At 33.6% G+C, this 17,423-nt stretch overlaps 1 protein-coding gene across 28 annotated transcripts in view; it reads right to left on the reverse strand.

The window, feature by feature from the left end:
• The window catches only part of RIMS2 (regulating synaptic membrane exocytosis 2), a gene marked incomplete at its 5' end in the record, with an annotated part of 441,015 nt that overhangs the window by 166,088 nt on the left and 257,504 nt on the right, over positions 1–17,423 (reverse strand). For 12 of the 28 annotated variants that reach the window (XM_084229223.1, XM_084229246.1, XM_084229244.1 and 9 more), the window contains one exon: positions 10,162–10,227. The exons of the other annotated variants lie outside the window; for them this stretch is intronic. In XM_084229223.1, coding sequence (XP_084085349.1) covers positions 10,162–10,227 — 66 coding nt within the window. The remainder of the gene's footprint in view (positions 1–10,161; positions 10,228–17,423) is intronic. 28 annotated transcript variants of the gene reach the window in all.

Consider the following 17,423-nt stretch of genomic DNA (forward strand, 5'->3'; position numbering starts at 1 on the left):
GTTCCTGAAAAATAATTTTAAAGAGCGACACTTTTATTTTTTTTAATGTGTCAATATATTTTATTTTATTTTTTATTTTATATTTTTTACATCATTTTTCATTTTTGCACAATATATGCATTTTCATCTTGGTTATAGTCCCCATACAATTTCCACCACCCTTGTTTTGAACATACTCCCTTCTCCACCACCACCTCCGTAGTGTGTCTCTGCTTTATAGTTGCTTGTTAATTTTGATTTTTACTTTATTATAATTAGTCTTTTTCCTGATCACTTATTTAGGCTTGAGAGAACACTTTTCATTCGTAACAAATGGACTCAATGGTTTGTTAAATGCGTGTAAGGTACAGATCTTTGAATATCTTCACAATAGATGAACAAAATCAAAGATATGCTTCTTAGATTTTTAATATCTATGTTGGAGATACCCATCTTTATGATGTTTCTAGATTTCTTATTACCTAAAATTAATAATAAACTTATCTCTTATAACATGTCATAACAAAACCTTGTTGAAAATTTATGGTGATCCCAATAGAAAGTCAGTCTAATATGTCATGTGTTTATCCAAAATTTTATTTACTGTGATTCTATTAAGCATTTTTTCCAAGAGGAAAAATATTAGGATATATAATTTCACTTCTTTGGCATTATTTTAATAATTATTATTTTAATAATTGAAATATCTGATTGGTAAAATACAGAGAATTATTTCAAATGTGTTCTTATGTTCTATCTTCTTAAAAATATACTAATATTTACAAAGCAAACAGGTCACTCCTTAGGAGACATCCTTTTAAAAAAAACTCCTTAGAAAAAGGTGTTTTTGAATACTATAGTGAATGTTTTAAATTGTGTATTTTTCTCTCAACAAAAAGTTACATGATTTTTTGATTGCAAAAATGAAAATTGGTTAACAAATGAAAACCAGAAAGAACCATAGTAGAATATACACATATTGGGTAATACAGGAAGTTGATTAACAGCAGAAGCACTATACTTTTGATAAAATATTTAAAATGTCTAGAGATTTTCTGATTATTAGCTGTACAATTAAGGTAATAAACATATGCTAAAAATTTTAACAGAGACATTTTAGAGTAATTAATTTAGCAAATATATATTATGACTCAAATCTATAATTTTCATGCTCACCAGAACATAAAATAGTTTAATTTTTTTAAAAACTTGAGTTTATACTATTTTAGCATTGCTTACAAGATGAAGAGGATTACAAGACACAAAATACCTGACATGGAAATTATGGTAAATGAGTAAAAAAGTATTGTTCACAAACAGGAAATTTATGTTTTATTATTTTATGACATTATAATAGCTATTCCCACAGCATTTCTATTCCATTAAATGTAAATTCTTCACATTAAAAGTAAATTACCTTATTAAAAAATACTAGTACTATCTAGAATCAAGTGAGTTAATAAGTCTAAAATGTTCAAATAGCAATAATACAAATATTGATGAGAGAAAGTAAGGCATTTTAATGTAGAAAAACATATTACTCTTATAATTCTATTTTATCATCAAAAAGAAGTGTTCTTATATTTAGAGAAGTATTTTAAATGTCCATTATTGAAAATAACATGAAGATTAAATATCCCAATTTCCTCAAGAAAATTTGTGACAAATACAGTACTTAATAATAAAGACATATTATGTTATGAAACAGGTACACACAGATACATAAGATGTAAATATCTGGAAGATATTTTGAGGATTTTATTAAATGTAATTTTCATTGTTACTTAATATTTACTGCAAAATAACAGAAACAAAACCACAAATAAGCAGGATTTTATTACCCAACAATAAGTAACATGTTGCAAATGAATACATCTTTAAACTTTATTTTTTGAAAATAATGAAATGACATAATTACCACCTCCTACCTATAAACTTATTTATTGAGCATTTTTCACTAGATGTTCATTTTTCACTAGATGTTCAGATTTAGTAACACTTTATCGGCTGTCAACCAAGGTACTGGCCCTACATTTTCCTTCCCAGGTCCTCAAAGATTCCATGAAAGGACAGACATTTTAAAGATATATTCTAAAGGTCCAGAATATGAACTGTCATTGTATTAAATGAGTAAATCTAATGAGGCATGACCCTCAGATTTGAACAATATGTTCAAGTTTCACTGATCAATTTTGAACAATTAGCCTTCTTTTTGATTGTTTTACATGGATAATGGAATGACAGCAGTACAAATTCCTCATAGATATGACTGCCTGCTGCTTTACCTACCACCTTGATTAATCTCCTGCCAAACACAGAGTCCAACAGAACAAGAAGTGTGCACATTTTCAAGCATAAATACTATTTGTGTCAGTCAATGCTGATGACAGGACGTCCAATATTCAATAAAAAGTTACCACAAACACCAAAAAAGCAAGAAAAACTTTCATTGTCAAGAGAAAACAATCAACGTAGCCATACTCAGAGATGATACAGTTGTCGGCACTATCGGATAAGAAACTTAAATATGATTGACATGTTTAAGACTAAGGATAAAAGACAGACAACATACATGAAAGGGAGATATTTCAGCAGATAGGGAAGATCATAAGAAAGAGTCAAATGGGAGACCTGTTGTCAAGAAAAATGCAATACACTATGGGGTTCTGGGCTGGGATGAGCAGCAGACAGGATGGAGATAACCTTGTGGCAGCACTTGGAATACAGAAGGAAGAATTCATCTATCACTGAAGTCCTGTGCACAGGTTCACAAGGACTTAACTGAGCTGTTATGGGGCTGTGACACATGAGCATGTTGGGATAATATCTATTCTAGACCAGCACGAAGTTAAGCTAACTGACCCCAGAGCTTATTGTAATTTGTCTAAAATCAGATAAAGGGACATTATAATCAAGACAGGATGCATCACAGTGGCAGTGTACTAAGTGAACTGTGGAAATTCCAAATCAGTTCTTCGGCAGACTTATAAAACTCAAAGTTCCAGTAGTTACACCATTCATTCAATGTGTTTTGGACACTCACCTATTCACTTTAGAGTAAAGTGCCCTTTGATAGTCTATGGACTGAATTAACAACAGTTAATAAGAAAGGATCATATTTGGAAAAGCATATCCAAATCACACCTTGAATTTTATTTATGTTCAATTAATACAGTTGGAGAGAGGTAGGGGGAAACAGTCAAAGGGAAATACTAGAGATAAAAGTCAAATATGGCAAAATGTTGGTTAGAAAATTAGCTTGCAGTCAGTTTATGAAGATCTTAAGAAATTTAGACAGGATTTAATTTTCAATGGGAATAACAACAGCTTCTGGAGAAAGGTGATTTTTAAGTAATAAGTAATGAATTAAAAGTTTAATTCAGCAGTAATATATGGGGAAAAATTCGAGTAGAAAAAATAGAAACAGACAAGAAGGTATAAATGAAAAACAACACTGTACAAAATATGCAATAAAATACACAGTACACAGAATATAAACAGTGAAAGAATTATACAAAGAGAATGTTAGTGTTATACGGAATCCCAGAAACAATGTAATTCAATCTCTTGTTTTGAAATAAGCAAATTAAGGTCACAGAAACTTGGGTAGTCATGCAAGTAGATATTTTCAGAGCTCAAAACTGAATTGAGATTTCTTCATTTTAAAGTCTATTAATTTCACTGAATTGTGAATTCATTGATAGCTCATATGGTTTTTTCCTCTCAACAACGTGTGACAAATCACCATATGAATTAAAAGTAGAAATGGGAAAAAAAAAGTAAAAACCTAAACTTCCCAGTCTCCAAAATAAAATGATAATCTATTAACAGAAATAAAAGAAATTAGGGAGGGATGATAGTGACTTTGGATATGAACTGAAATTTGTGAGGTGTTGCAAAATATTCTTTCACAGATGTCAAACAAAGAATTTTGGCTTTAAAAAGGAGAGAGCTACTGGAGATATAGTTTGAGAAATCACTGTATAGTTCCAATATGTCGCTATTCATTGATTCATTGATTCTTTCAGTACATATTTATTGAGTTCATATTATGTACTAGGCACTATACTACATATTAGTTTTGGTGAAAACCAAAGAAATGATGGGATACAGAACAGCATACTTTCAACAAGTTGAGGACCTAAGAAACAGGACACAAGTGAAGGAGACAGAAGATTAGTGGAAGAGTAGAATGAGTATCAGGATAGGGCTGTATTAGAGAGTTAAAAAAAAGAGGTGATAAAATGTAGATGTAAAGAGCCAACAAAAATATTTATAAATTATTTGGCAATAATGACCATGGAAAAGATGATTTAAAATAAAGGGTTGTAGGCAGTGGTCATATTGTAAAAGGTTACAGTTTAGGAGCTGATGAAAAAATGGAGGAAACAAAAGTACAAATGCATATTCAAGAAACATCACCTTGTTTTGAAAGAGAGAGAGAGAGAAAGAGAAAGGAGAGAGAGAGAGAGAGAGAGATCATTTTTAAGGTAGCCTGAAGGTGTGGCAGAATGGAATGGAGGATTCATTAAGGAGACTTCAACAGTAATTTGAAGGGAAACAAATCATTTAAGTAAGAGAGAATGAGATGCAAGAGAAACAAGAAATGATTAATGGTGGAAAACTCCAGAGTAACTGAGAAGTAAGAGTCAGAAACAAACAGAAGATTAACTGTGATAGGGAAGAAAATACTTTTAAGATGGAAGAAGACTGGTAACATTGCAAAGAAATATAGTAAAAAGGGTGTAGTGTACTGTATTTTGACTCTTGGCTTTGATGACTCTAATGACTGTCATCACTATTTCTCATTTTCCCATGGCTCCAGTAGCTTAGTTAACAACTTTTCTGTATTCAGGGTCCTAGTCATGGCTCCAAAACCTTTAGATAACACCATTCACTGCTTCTCTTCAAACTCCATGGCATCCCTTAGTACTACTGCAGATTAGACCTCCCAGAGGTCTAACTCAGTTCCACCAAAACAATTTATGATAAACTTTGGACATTTGAGCTAAATCATTGCTAATCAAGCCTCTTATCTCTGTGATTCTCAGTTAAGAGCAAGTCATTTGTCCCTGTCTCTCTTCTCTCTAAAATTTTCATCTCCTCTACTTAGTTCTACTATTTTAATCTCCTTTCATTCTTTTAACTGTATATTTAATGATCTTTTAATGGTCAACAAATTTCCTCACATCATCAACTTTTCTACAGAATGCTTTCTGCATAACCTACTTTAAATAACATTTAGCTCAACTTGCAAACTCTGATTTCAGTGCAGTTCTCATGTGAAGAAGCTACTTTCTTCCATAATCATAATCCATGCATCCAAAATTGGAAAGGTTGACTCCAAGAGACACTTTGGCCATTACTCTCCCCAACATCACATACATAGTCCTTTTAACTGTATATCATCACCTATAACCTCATGACTATTACAAAATTTCTCAGTTTCATTCAAATAACCAATCTCTGGACTTCCATCCACCCTCAGAAATTTGCCTCACAAATAATTGCCTCAATCTTAATTATAATCTCAATGACATTCTCACTCTCAATTACATAATCAAAATAAAAATACAGCTTTTGAAACATAATGACTTTCAATTTAGCATCTTGTTTTCTTAATAATAACTTACTTAGTTCCAAGTTTCTCATTCATTTTCTCCCTATCTCAATAATAATTTCTCCTCTCAATATCCAAATTCCAATACAAATATTACTGATTTTAATTAAGTGTTTCATCTTCTAACCATCTGTTTAATACTTTATATAGTTCAAGGAGTTTCTGCTGTCCTGTGTCAAGGAAAATACATCAATATATGCTTTTCTTTTCCACACTTTTTCTCCTTAAACCAGCCTTTTACATAGTCTCTAGAGTAATCATTCTACAGTGAATAAATTTAATATAGCCATCTTAGAGATACAGCTCCATGAAAAGGAGGTGCCATTTTATCCACTCCCACTTACATGTAGCTGTGCTGGACTACAAGACCCACTATGCCATGAACTAGACTTCCTGAGCAGGAGAGCTACCAGGAACTAGAGGCAGAACTGAGCTACTGGGTGATCCTATACAACATGGAAGGCAGGAGAGCCCATTGTCTTGCTTCTGCAGTTCAACTTATACCCTGTTCCTGCTAGGAACGAGACTTGGAGGAGAGACGTGTGGACACACTTGGAAGAGACATGTGGGGAGGTTGTCCTTGGCAGACAATGGCAGACACTATCTTGATATGGGATATTTCCTTCTGTCGCAGTTGTCTGGGACCTGCCTAACTCCTTTCTCAGTTTCCTGTCAGAAGTTACCTTAGATTTCTGGTAAGCTTTTATGCCTCAGTGGCCCTGTGTCAGGCTGAAGCTGTTTGGCTGGGCATTTGCCCATGAAGGGATGGTTAATTTTCAGAGTTTGCTGTTATTCTTCTTTTGCCTTTGTGCATGAGGGTGGTCAGATCCCATTTAGAACCTGTATCCCTTAACAGTTTGGGGCCCTATGTACCCCTTGGTCACATGGTAACAAGACCGGGGAAATAGATGCCATCTTGAAATCTGCGATGGGTAACTAAGCCACTTAGTGCCATCTTTTCCTTTTTTATGCCCCTCAAAATGTTATCACTTTTCCTTTAAATGTTGGGTTATTTTGACTCAAGTAAATGAGCTAGAGACAATTTGGATAATTAAATTGAAAAAAAAATTCTTCAATAAAAATAAAATTGATGCATATTTGAAATTTCATCAAATAGATAAACAAAGAACAATACAACAAAGTAATTATTAATATCTCTGAGAATACCTTTCCAACAAGATTCAATGCCCGGATATGTAAATGAAGAAAAAGGGACAAAACAGGAAAGGCAAAGAGACCAAAAGAATGGAGATCCTTGTTGAGATAAATAAGTAAGGTAGAAGTAACTGAATGAAAGAACAAGAATGAAACGTGTAGTTCTGCTTCAGAAGTGGAATATTTGAATAAAGAGTTCAAAGAAAGTAGATTGATTTCAATGATGGTAAGATATAAGCAACTGCCTGAAGTAGCATTGGGGATAAAATTCATCATGGCTAACTTGAAATGAGTGGGTGTTGAATAGGTAGTTCAGGTAAAGGTTCATGGCAGGACAACTCAAGTTGATGGCAGGAATTATGATGAAGAGGAAGATTAAGCCAAGTGTTAAAACGTCCATGAATAAAATAGCGTAAGAAGATGTGGATAGATGATATCGATATTGTAGGGCAATGGGTGGTTGTGCTCAGTTGCCTTACTTACATAGGGGTCAAATTGAAAAAAAAAAAGCATAGGATGTTATTGTAATATATACAGGAGAATGGATAGATGAATAGGTAAGCTTTTTCATCTTAAACAATCCTAGAATCTCACAGTAGTTGGAACTGGGGGTTAGAGGGACTAAGTAACTCAGAGAGTTAGCTAAAAGAAAATAAATTATCAAAATGACTTAATAAAAAAAAAGGTAAAGTTCAATTGAAAATTCAGTACAGCATTTTGCTATATCTGTGGATGTTACAAAAACAGATTTCAGATATATATATAAGCTACTTTCAGATATATATATAAGCTACTTATATATATAAGCCAGATATTCTGGCTCTCAGTTTAAGTAATAAATTCATGGATATTCACTTTATTATTATCATGCTTTGAAACTTAACACAATCTTTTTTTTAAATTTTTTTTTTAATAGAGGCATGCTTTATTTATTTGTTTGCTGGTTTGTTTGTTTGTTTTGTTTATACATGCACTGGGTACAGTCAGAAGTGCGGGGGGGAGGGTGAGAGAATTCACCAGAGCCAGAGCGGGGAGCAGAGCAGGCAGAAGGACCGAAGTATACTGCTGAGGGGAGCAGCGGGCGGCAGGAGAGGTCTGCGCGCCATGTGGGACCCTCCTCCGGTGGCCAGGGAGCAGCCGGGGATCGAACCGGCGCCGCAGAGGCCGCGTGCAGTTTCGCAACCCAGCGCTCAACCGCTGCACCACCGGGGAGGCCCAACACAATCTTTTATATATATTATAGGGGAGCAAAATCTGTCACCCCAAAAGATGTCTTTGTGGCAAAAGCTTGATTTAGGGGAGGGGCTCTGAAGACTGGATGCAGGTTGCTTTTGATATTTTTATCTAAGCTTTTCTAAGAGTCCATACCAGGAAGACCTAATCCTTTTTATCTATTTTCCTTGCAGAAGGCAGAATCACTTTCGTTTTCCTCCAGCAAATGTCCTACCTGAATTTCCACTTTCTTCTCTAACTCCCTTGTCCTAAAAGTCACTGCTAGATTATTTAATTACTACAGGAGGTATACATATTATTATTAAACTGCTCTGTGACTTTTTTCTCTTATCAACCTGTCTGATGATTGTTTGGTTATTTGCTAGTCAAGAAGAACTCAGAAGGTTATGGGTTGATTTCCTTTGAAGTATCAAATCAATGACAAAAACAATATTTTTAAATACAACCGAACAATTTATTTCTTATAAAATCTATCCAATTTGTGTAGAAGTAGGTGTGCACTAGACTCTAAAATTTGAATAACTTAAGTGAAGGTAAATCTAACAGTCACCTACAAAGATACTGATAACTTGCTTTCTTAAACTGAGTTGCCTAATTGTGTTTTATTTTAATACAAACATTAATGATGTTGTATTTCCTGTTTATGTCACCAAAGAGTATTCAGAAATGTACACTTCAAATTAGGCCAGTTTTGTTGAGTCTGAGAATTTGGAATAGTAACCAACCTAGAGCTATCAAGAACTTATTCTATCGACATTGGTGAGTTGAAAAAAAGATAAATAATATGATGAAATACATCATTGATAACTAAGACTAAAAAAACAGTGAAAAATAATATAATGCATGATTTTAACTTACATCAAAATGAAGAATGAAGAAACACCAGAGGAGACAGAATAAGTCTATAATTAATAATGTATCATTCATGTTATCCACCTTAAGAAAGGTCTTAACTAATCCATAAGGTCATTTATATAACTACATTTTCACATTTTGATGAGGTAAATGTGAAGTCAAGGCAATAAAAATGTCTGACTGTAGCATATAGCAACAGTAAAATAAAAAAGTAAGAATTTTATAGTATTAAAGCAAAGTAATAAGAGAATGCAAAAATAATTAAACATAGCAATAACTACTATCCCATGATAAAACTGAAATGCACTAAATTTAATTTACAATAAAACACTATAAAATTCAAATTATTAGGAATTTATGGTTGATGTTACTTCTTACTTTCCTTCCTCATTTACCTACATGAATTTAATTCTTAAGAATGTATCCCTTGGTTTCAATTATCTTTTTCTAACCTCTATTATTATCAACTCTATTTAGCTAAATTAACAGGATGAAAGTGCTCACAGATAAACCAAATGACTTGGAAACAACAGGGTGTGTAGGGCTCATAATTCTTTATCCCTAGCTGAATTCACCATCACATTATCATTGCTATTCTCTTTTCTGCCTAAAGGGTCTCAAAATATTGTCACTGAATTGCTATTCCAAGTTAAAGACAGCCTTGAAAACTACAAACTTTAGAGACCTCCTCTCCCTTCTTTTTCTAGTTAATACTCCTTTTTGCTTAACATCAGGAAATTAATTTTTCCTTTAATATAAAGGGGATGCTGGTACAAAAGAAATGAGGAAGTATATTCCTATGGATCCAGCGGCATATACTATGACCAAAGAGTTAAGTAACAGCCATAGTTGACAGGTAACCAAAAACCAATTAGTTTAACCTAAGCACTTCACAGACTGACATCTTTACTGTGGAGGGAGGTAAGAAAGGTAATTAGATATGTACAAATCAATCAGTACTATATAAACATCTAATTATGAACTCTGCTGTGGAAGGTGGGCTGTCAATTGCAATGAATTTTTTAATATGGTTATTCTATACTTTTAGGTGCTTAAGAGTTAACTACAATTTCTGGTGAACTGAATTTTTTGTATCATCAGAGATGATTGTAGTTCATTAAAAGGATGCTGTATTTTTGACATTATAATCAGAGTTTAGGTATGCTTTACTTTCTACTATTTTTATAAGGATACTATTTCTGGATTTCATTAATAACAATATATGTATACATACAAACAGAAAGAGAAGTGAATTATATTGTATCAGTAGACAAGCACATGCAACTCTACAAACAGACTCAATTGTAAGAAAAATATACCTGCCATCCCTGTGATGACGCTCAATGTTCTGACTGTATCTGGAGCGAGGTAGAGTAAGAAAATGACTGCAAGCATGGCAGAAACAAGAACATAAATGAGACTTAGGAAAGAAATGAAAAGGTATAGTTTAATTTTTAAATGTAAGATTCAAAAAAGATAAGCAGATAGTAAGCAAAGCAAATGAAAATTGTTACTGAAAGGCTTGTTTCTTCTCCCAGTGTCCATTAAAACATGGCAGTGCTTAAGGTTAAAATACAGTAAGTATTCTAAAACAAAAGATAACAAAAATAATAATAAATTAGATTTAAACAAATCATACTTTAAAATAAAAATCTTATCAAAGATCATTGAAACATCTTCTGCACCATCTATAAGATGTTATACAATACAGACACATTCCCATTTTATAGGAGAAAAGATGAGAAGAGAAAAACAAAATAAGCAGAAAGTTTGGAAGAAAATTATAAAAGAGGCAATGTCTAATTCTTATTTAGAAATTATAATGTCATCATTTCTTCTTCACTCATTAATAATTAAGAGTAACTAACAGGACTTCAAAAATTCCATTTGGTAAGGAACAAACTGACTCAAATTATTTTTATTTGATTATTTATTTTTATTTATTAGGTGGACTGGATGCTATGCATTTTCCCATTGCCTATGTTTACTGTATGTTTATTGCATGCTATTGGCTCTGCTACATTTCATATCTCATGATGACTATAAACCATAAAAACAACACACTGACCTTTTCACCTGTTGTAGTTGGTTCTCTTCTTTGTATAACATTGATTTTTTTTTATTTTCTTAAAATATTTACTGCTACTTACAACCTTTACTTTTTTAAAAAGATTTATTTATTTATGCATACAAGAACTGGGATACAGGCTAGAGGTGTGGGAGGTGAGAGGATTCACCAGAGACAGAGTGGGGAACAGAACAGGCAGACTAACTGAAATACACTGCTGAGGGGAACAGCGGGCGAGTCAGGAGAGGACTGCTGCGCCATGTGGGTAGCTTCCTGGCCGGGGATCGAACTTGTGCTGCAAAGGCTGAGGATAGCTTCATAGCTTGCGTCTTAACCCCTTGTGCCAAGAGGGAGGCCCACAACCTTTAATTTTGACAGATGTTCATTATATTTCAGTAAAATTTAGAAATCAACCTTGAATTCTCTCAACTTCCTCACTCATACCTGTTTATAGAATTAATATATATTTATATCTTCATTTCTTTTTTTTCTTCTGCATCAAAGAGAGCAATTCTACTTGTAAACCTACTTCCCACATAAGCTTGCCTCATTTATTATTGTCTCGTGTCTTCCCTTCCTCCATTGCACTGAATTCTACAAATAAAACCTTCACTCTCCTGGCTTTCATCTAAATCATTGCATCTCTAACTCTAGCAATGAAACATTTTAAAAGACACATCTACAAATCTTGCCACCACTTCACTTCTCATTCATGCTTTAGTTTACTGTCATTTGACTTCTGCCTCTACCATTCTCTTAAAGCTATCCTGTGAATGTTTTCCATAAAATCCTAAAAAGTCCTTTAGTATCCTATTAATTTCCTTCATACTACACTTAATTATAATATTAAACATTGGTTTTCTACCTCTATTTCTTGGTACTGTCTCCTTTTTTGTTTTGTGAAACACTATTCTCTATGGGTATTAAAAATTGCTCTTTACTTAACACTTAACTATGTGCCGAGTATCTTATTAAAGCTTTGTCTACTTAATTTACTTCTCTTAACAACTCTTTCTTTCTTTCTTTCTTTTTAATTTCAGTCTTGGTTTTTGAGTGTACATGTGCAATGTTTCAATTCTTTTTTTTTTTTTTTAAAGATTTATTTATTTATTTATACAGAAGCACGGGAGGGTGAGAGAATTCACCAGAGCCAGAGCGGGGAGCAGAGCAGGCAGAAGGACTGAAGTACACTGCTGAGGGGAGCAGCGGGCGGCAGGAGAGGTCTGCGCGCCATGTGGGACCCTCCTCAGGTGGCCGGGGAGCAGCCGGGGATGGAAACCACGCTGCAGAGGCTGCGGGCAGCTTCGCAACCCAGCGCTCAACCACTGAGCCACCAGGGAGACCCTTTACAACACTTGAAGTAGGGTCTAGTGTTCCTCCAGAGAACTGGGGCTGCAAGGGTCTCTCTGCAGCCATATGGTAAGTATAAGTAGCAGGGTTGGGTTTCCAGTTCAGGGTTTTCTTAACCCCAAATTCAGATTCTTAACATTTGGTCTCCCACTTACCTACTTTCTTATTCTTTATCCACTTCATTTAATGGGTTCCCTGTTTCTTGTATTTCTTAGGCACTGATTTCCAAAAATTTGTTCTTTGACTTTCTTTATATTATATCATATTTTTTTCTGGATAATACTATTTGTTTTTAAAGTGCAAACTCACTTTCTTAACCTTGATTTTTCTTTGGGTTTCACAGAACATTTTCCAGCTGCTTCCTGTCCCCTCCTCATGGCTGTTTTAAGATAATACAGATACCACAGAGGGAAAAAAACATGCTAAATGGGAGATTTGAATAAGACATTTGCTTATTTGGACATCTGGTGCTGCATTTGTGAAATGTGGTGGCTGAAGCAGTAGTTTTTTCATTTACCTTTATAAGCAGAACGTATTTTCAAAAATTTTTTTCCTAAAACGAATAAATAGGGTTCCCCTACAATATAAAGGACTCTGATTAAATCTCTGATTGCTCTCAGGCTGGAATTTACAGCATCTGCCTCCCTAGTTCTCACACCATCCAACTCAGACTGAATTACACCACCATTTCATGGGTATGGCTTTGCAGACAGTAGATACCAGAACTTTCCAGCCTCCATAATCATGTCAGCCTAACTTCTTCTTTCTTTCTTTCTCTCTCTCTCTCTCCAACTGGTTCTGATTCTTTCTCTCTGAAGAACTCTGACTGTATACTTTTCTATAGTCATATTATCTCTTAACCTAATCTAGTCATGACTGCCTCTTAAAATTCAGTGGAAATTTTATGAATATTACACAAAATGACGAACCATGCTGTTTTAGTAAGTCCCTACAATTGATCTCACATTCAAAGATGCATACAAGTTCCTCTGCTCTGTTCCCTTGGTGTAACTTAAAAACATTCTATTTACACTTTCCATTACAGCATGTTTACTGTTCTTTCAAAATTAATAGACATTATAAAATCTAAACAATAAGTACTATCTTGAATATGTATAATGAATTGAAGTTATATTTAAAACTATATAATCCAATCTGTTTTTTTTAATGAGCAGAGCTATATTTCATGTTAAAAAACTAAAAAAAATACTAAATTTTAAAAGCAAAACAATAGAGTCAGTAATAATGATTAAAAAATGTATCAGTAACTGTAAGCTAAAAAGGGGAGGTTCCATGTTCCCTGCCCCACCTAATAAAGGGTAGAGCTGAAAGCAGAAAGGAAGCTAAAGAGGACTTGGGAGAGAAGACTTTGAGGAGGCAACTGTAACAGAGATATGTGAAGCAGCAGCCACATTTGTCTCTCAGCCTTAGACTTGTACCAGGGAATTGGGGGACATGGAAGGAGACACTTGGAAGAAACAGAGAGTGGATGAGAGACCTGTGGGGAGGCTGACAATGGCAGCCTTCATCTTGTCTTATTCATCTTGATGCTGCTCTTTTCCTTCTAGACTTGCCTGGCCCCTTCTGCCCCTTTTCTGTGATTTCTCTCCAGAAGGTGCTTTAGAGGTGGGGCAAGTTTTCGGGCCTCAGAGGCCCCACTTTGGACCAACTCTGTCTGTCTGAGCTCAAGCTAAAACCTATGTAGGGATAGGTAATTTTGAAGATTTTATTGGAAACTATCATCTTTTCTCCTCTCTATCACATACCAATTCTATTAAAGTTCTTTTATATTGAAGGTATCACATGCTAAGAATATGTTCTGTCTATATGTGGTGAATGGCAGAACCTACATAGAGTGTGCAAGGTTTTGGGATCACAGAGGTTGCCCCTCATTCTTCTGCCTGCTAACATCACTACTCAATAAAATAAACTAGATCACTGATCCAATTTCTTAGATGCACAGATTGTTAAGTAATATAACCTTTAAAGGCCGAAGAACATATTTATAATGAATTATCCTTCCATTAGATTGAATTAGTTTGAAAGTCATTTTAGGAGCCACGAGACATACAAAAGGACTGCAAAAATGTAGCTAAAATATTTCTTTCTTTAGTAACCTATTTATTTGAGAACTAACTTTCTAATAAACACAATTTAATACAAAACTTTCTGCTGTCTTTAACATTTCAATGTTTACTATTTTATAGTTTCTAAAATGTACTCAATATGATTTAACTACATTTAAATTATTCCTAGAATTAATAAATAAAATGTATTATTTTGATAATGTGAATTCTCTTTTAAAATTTCTCTATATTTCAAACTTTCAAAGATGTGTTTCTTTGGTGTCCCTGGTGGTGCTGTCAAGCTATTGCCAGCCACTGAGGCAAGAGCTCAATCCCTGATCAGGGAGCTACCCACATGGCAAAGCAGACCTCTCCTGTCTCTCCGGTTGCTTCCCTCAGCAGTGTATTTCAGTTAGTCTGCCTGTTCTGTTCTCCACTCTGTCTCTGGCGAATCCTCTCCCCCAAGTCCCCATACCTCTAACCTAGACCTCAGTTCTTATATGCATAAATAAATAAAATAAATCTTTTTTTAATAATTTTTAAAATATTTATTTATTTATTCAAGTACTAGGTATAGTCAGAAGCGCGGGAGGGTGAGAGAATTCACCAGAACCAGAACGGGGAAAAGAACAGGCAGATTGACGAAATACACTGCTTAGGGGAGCAGTGGGCAGCAGGAGAGGTCTGTCGCGCCATGTGGGACCCTTGACAGCAGCCGGGGATCGAACCGGTGCTGCAGAAGCTGTGGGCAGCTTTGCAGTCCAGTGCTCAACCGCTGCGCCACCAGGGGAGGCCCAATCTTTTTTTTTTTTTTAAAGGATGCATTTCTCTCACAGTTGATAAACTGCAAGAACCAAAAGGACTATAAATACCTATGGGTATGTTTGATAATTTCTGGTAACCAGCTGCCTGAAAAAGAGTTAAAAAAAAAAAAAAAGCAGAAATGTGAGAGGTATCCTAGAAATCCATCTAGCCGGACATTTTTTCTCAAGTAAACATTAATAATTTATCTTCTTCCAGTGTTAACTGTATTCTCTCATCGTTATACTAAATGTAATCCATAGAATAAAAATGTAGACAATATATTTTGGCCTTTACGACAAACATAAAAATGTGTACTGTAGGATATTTCTGACATGTTATATCATTATTATCTAGTACGCTACACTTACTCTAATAATAACTCGTAAATAAATAAGTTCTTAACTTACTTCTAATACTAAAGCCATACTGCACACCTGGAAAATTGTGTTCCTAGTTGTAGTAGTATGGGAATTTACCAGAGACAATGATACAAAAAAATAGGGGGAATGAAGAGAAAGATGAAAGATGTCCCTTAAAATTAATCATTTTCATTACATCCAAGTTTCTGAATTACTTGTAAAGCACCTATTTACTTTTCAAAATAGCATAGGATCTCAACTAATGATAATAAAGTGAGATGCATGAGGAAATAAAGATCCATTCAAATTATGATATATAATTCTTTTTATAGTACCTATAAGAAAAGGATATGGTTGTTATTATCCCCTTCCATTTAAGTTCAACCAAGTACTACATGGTAATGTTAAATATTGATAGATCACTTCTCACCCAATGTAGTCAAAGGAAAAGTCATTATCTTCATGTACATGTTTCCAAAATGTTCCCAACCCTCCATCTTTCAAACTGTGTATTTCTGAAACATATGTGTATATTATATATTTGAGATATATCTGAAGTTCTGTATCTTTGCTCTTGCTCCTGCCTGGATAAATACATCCATTTTCCAAGGTCCAACTCATGTCCTACATTTTCCACAAAGCTTTTTAAAAAAAACACCTGAATCAAGTGATTTCTCTCTTATCTACTTAATAGATTATACACTAAAATGTAAATTATATGTTATTCTGAAATATTTTTTTTCTGAAATATTCTTTTAAAATGTTAAAGGTAAGGCACACTTTTTGAGCACAGACTATGCAAATGGAAGCACTGCCATTTAATCTACCCAACAACCCTATGAAGGTTAATAATAATTTTATAGATAAGGAAATCAGTGTCAAAGAGGTTACTGTTCCCCCAGAGAAACAGCAAACAAGTAGTAAAAATCCTAAATTTAATACCAGTTACATTTGATTTCAAAATCCTATGAGAAAGAGTAACTTCAGTGAAATAATAGTCTAGTACCATGTGTTAACTCTTACTGAAAAGAGATTTATGCACCACTCAAAACACTTAAAGTTTACTTACTATCTCAAAGGAAATTCTCTTTTAGACCTTTTAATCAATAGTATTATTGATTGACTCTGTAAAATCTGTTGATGAAAATTCACTGTAAAGGTTGTTAGGGTATTCTTACCATCTAAAGAGTGCATAAAAATTACAATGCTTTTAGTTTTTAATTCCTCATGTTACAGAAATACAATTACAAGATAACTCAAAAGTAATATATTATAAAATGTTTTATAGTTCCATTTAAATAAAATTCTATTTAACTTTTCCAAAATAATTTGTTATTTATGATTTGGCAATCTATAATACTATAAAAAAATAAACAAAACCACATGGATCAATTTATTCTAAAACTTCAGAATATAACTACCTGAGCATGTTTGCTAAAGATTCATAGATATAAAGTAGACAAGAAAAGTAAGACACTTAAATTCAGACTGTATTTGCTGATACCAAGGAATAGTCACCAAGCAATACTCAACAAGCATTTACTAGCAAATTTTGTTTTTTTTAAACTTAGAGCTATTTATCTTAAAATTTTGATAAAGTATTATGTGCCTGACATGACAGTGACTATTTCCGTTTGTGAGTATAATGCTAAAAGCTAATTTTATTCTTCTCTGTAAAATTTAGACGACGTTATCGTCAGATAAAATATATGGTCCATTTTTAAATAAAAGAAAATTTTACGTAACTGTGAAAGATTTAAAAAATCATTTCATATATTTTTTCATCATTTTATTAACAAAATTTCAATGAAAAAGGAGTTTATGAATTGTTAAACAGTTTCCAGGAATAAGCTTACTAAAATCCTATCACATAACAAAAATACTCTTTCCATCCTAATATGCTTTCTAACTCCCAATAATCTCTTCTTTTCATT

Source organism: Talpa europaea, assembly GCF_964194135.1.
Source record: "Talpa europaea genome assembly, chromosome: 3".
NCBI classification, from domain to species: domain Eukaryota; kingdom Metazoa; phylum Chordata; class Mammalia; order Eulipotyphla; family Talpidae; genus Talpa; species Talpa europaea.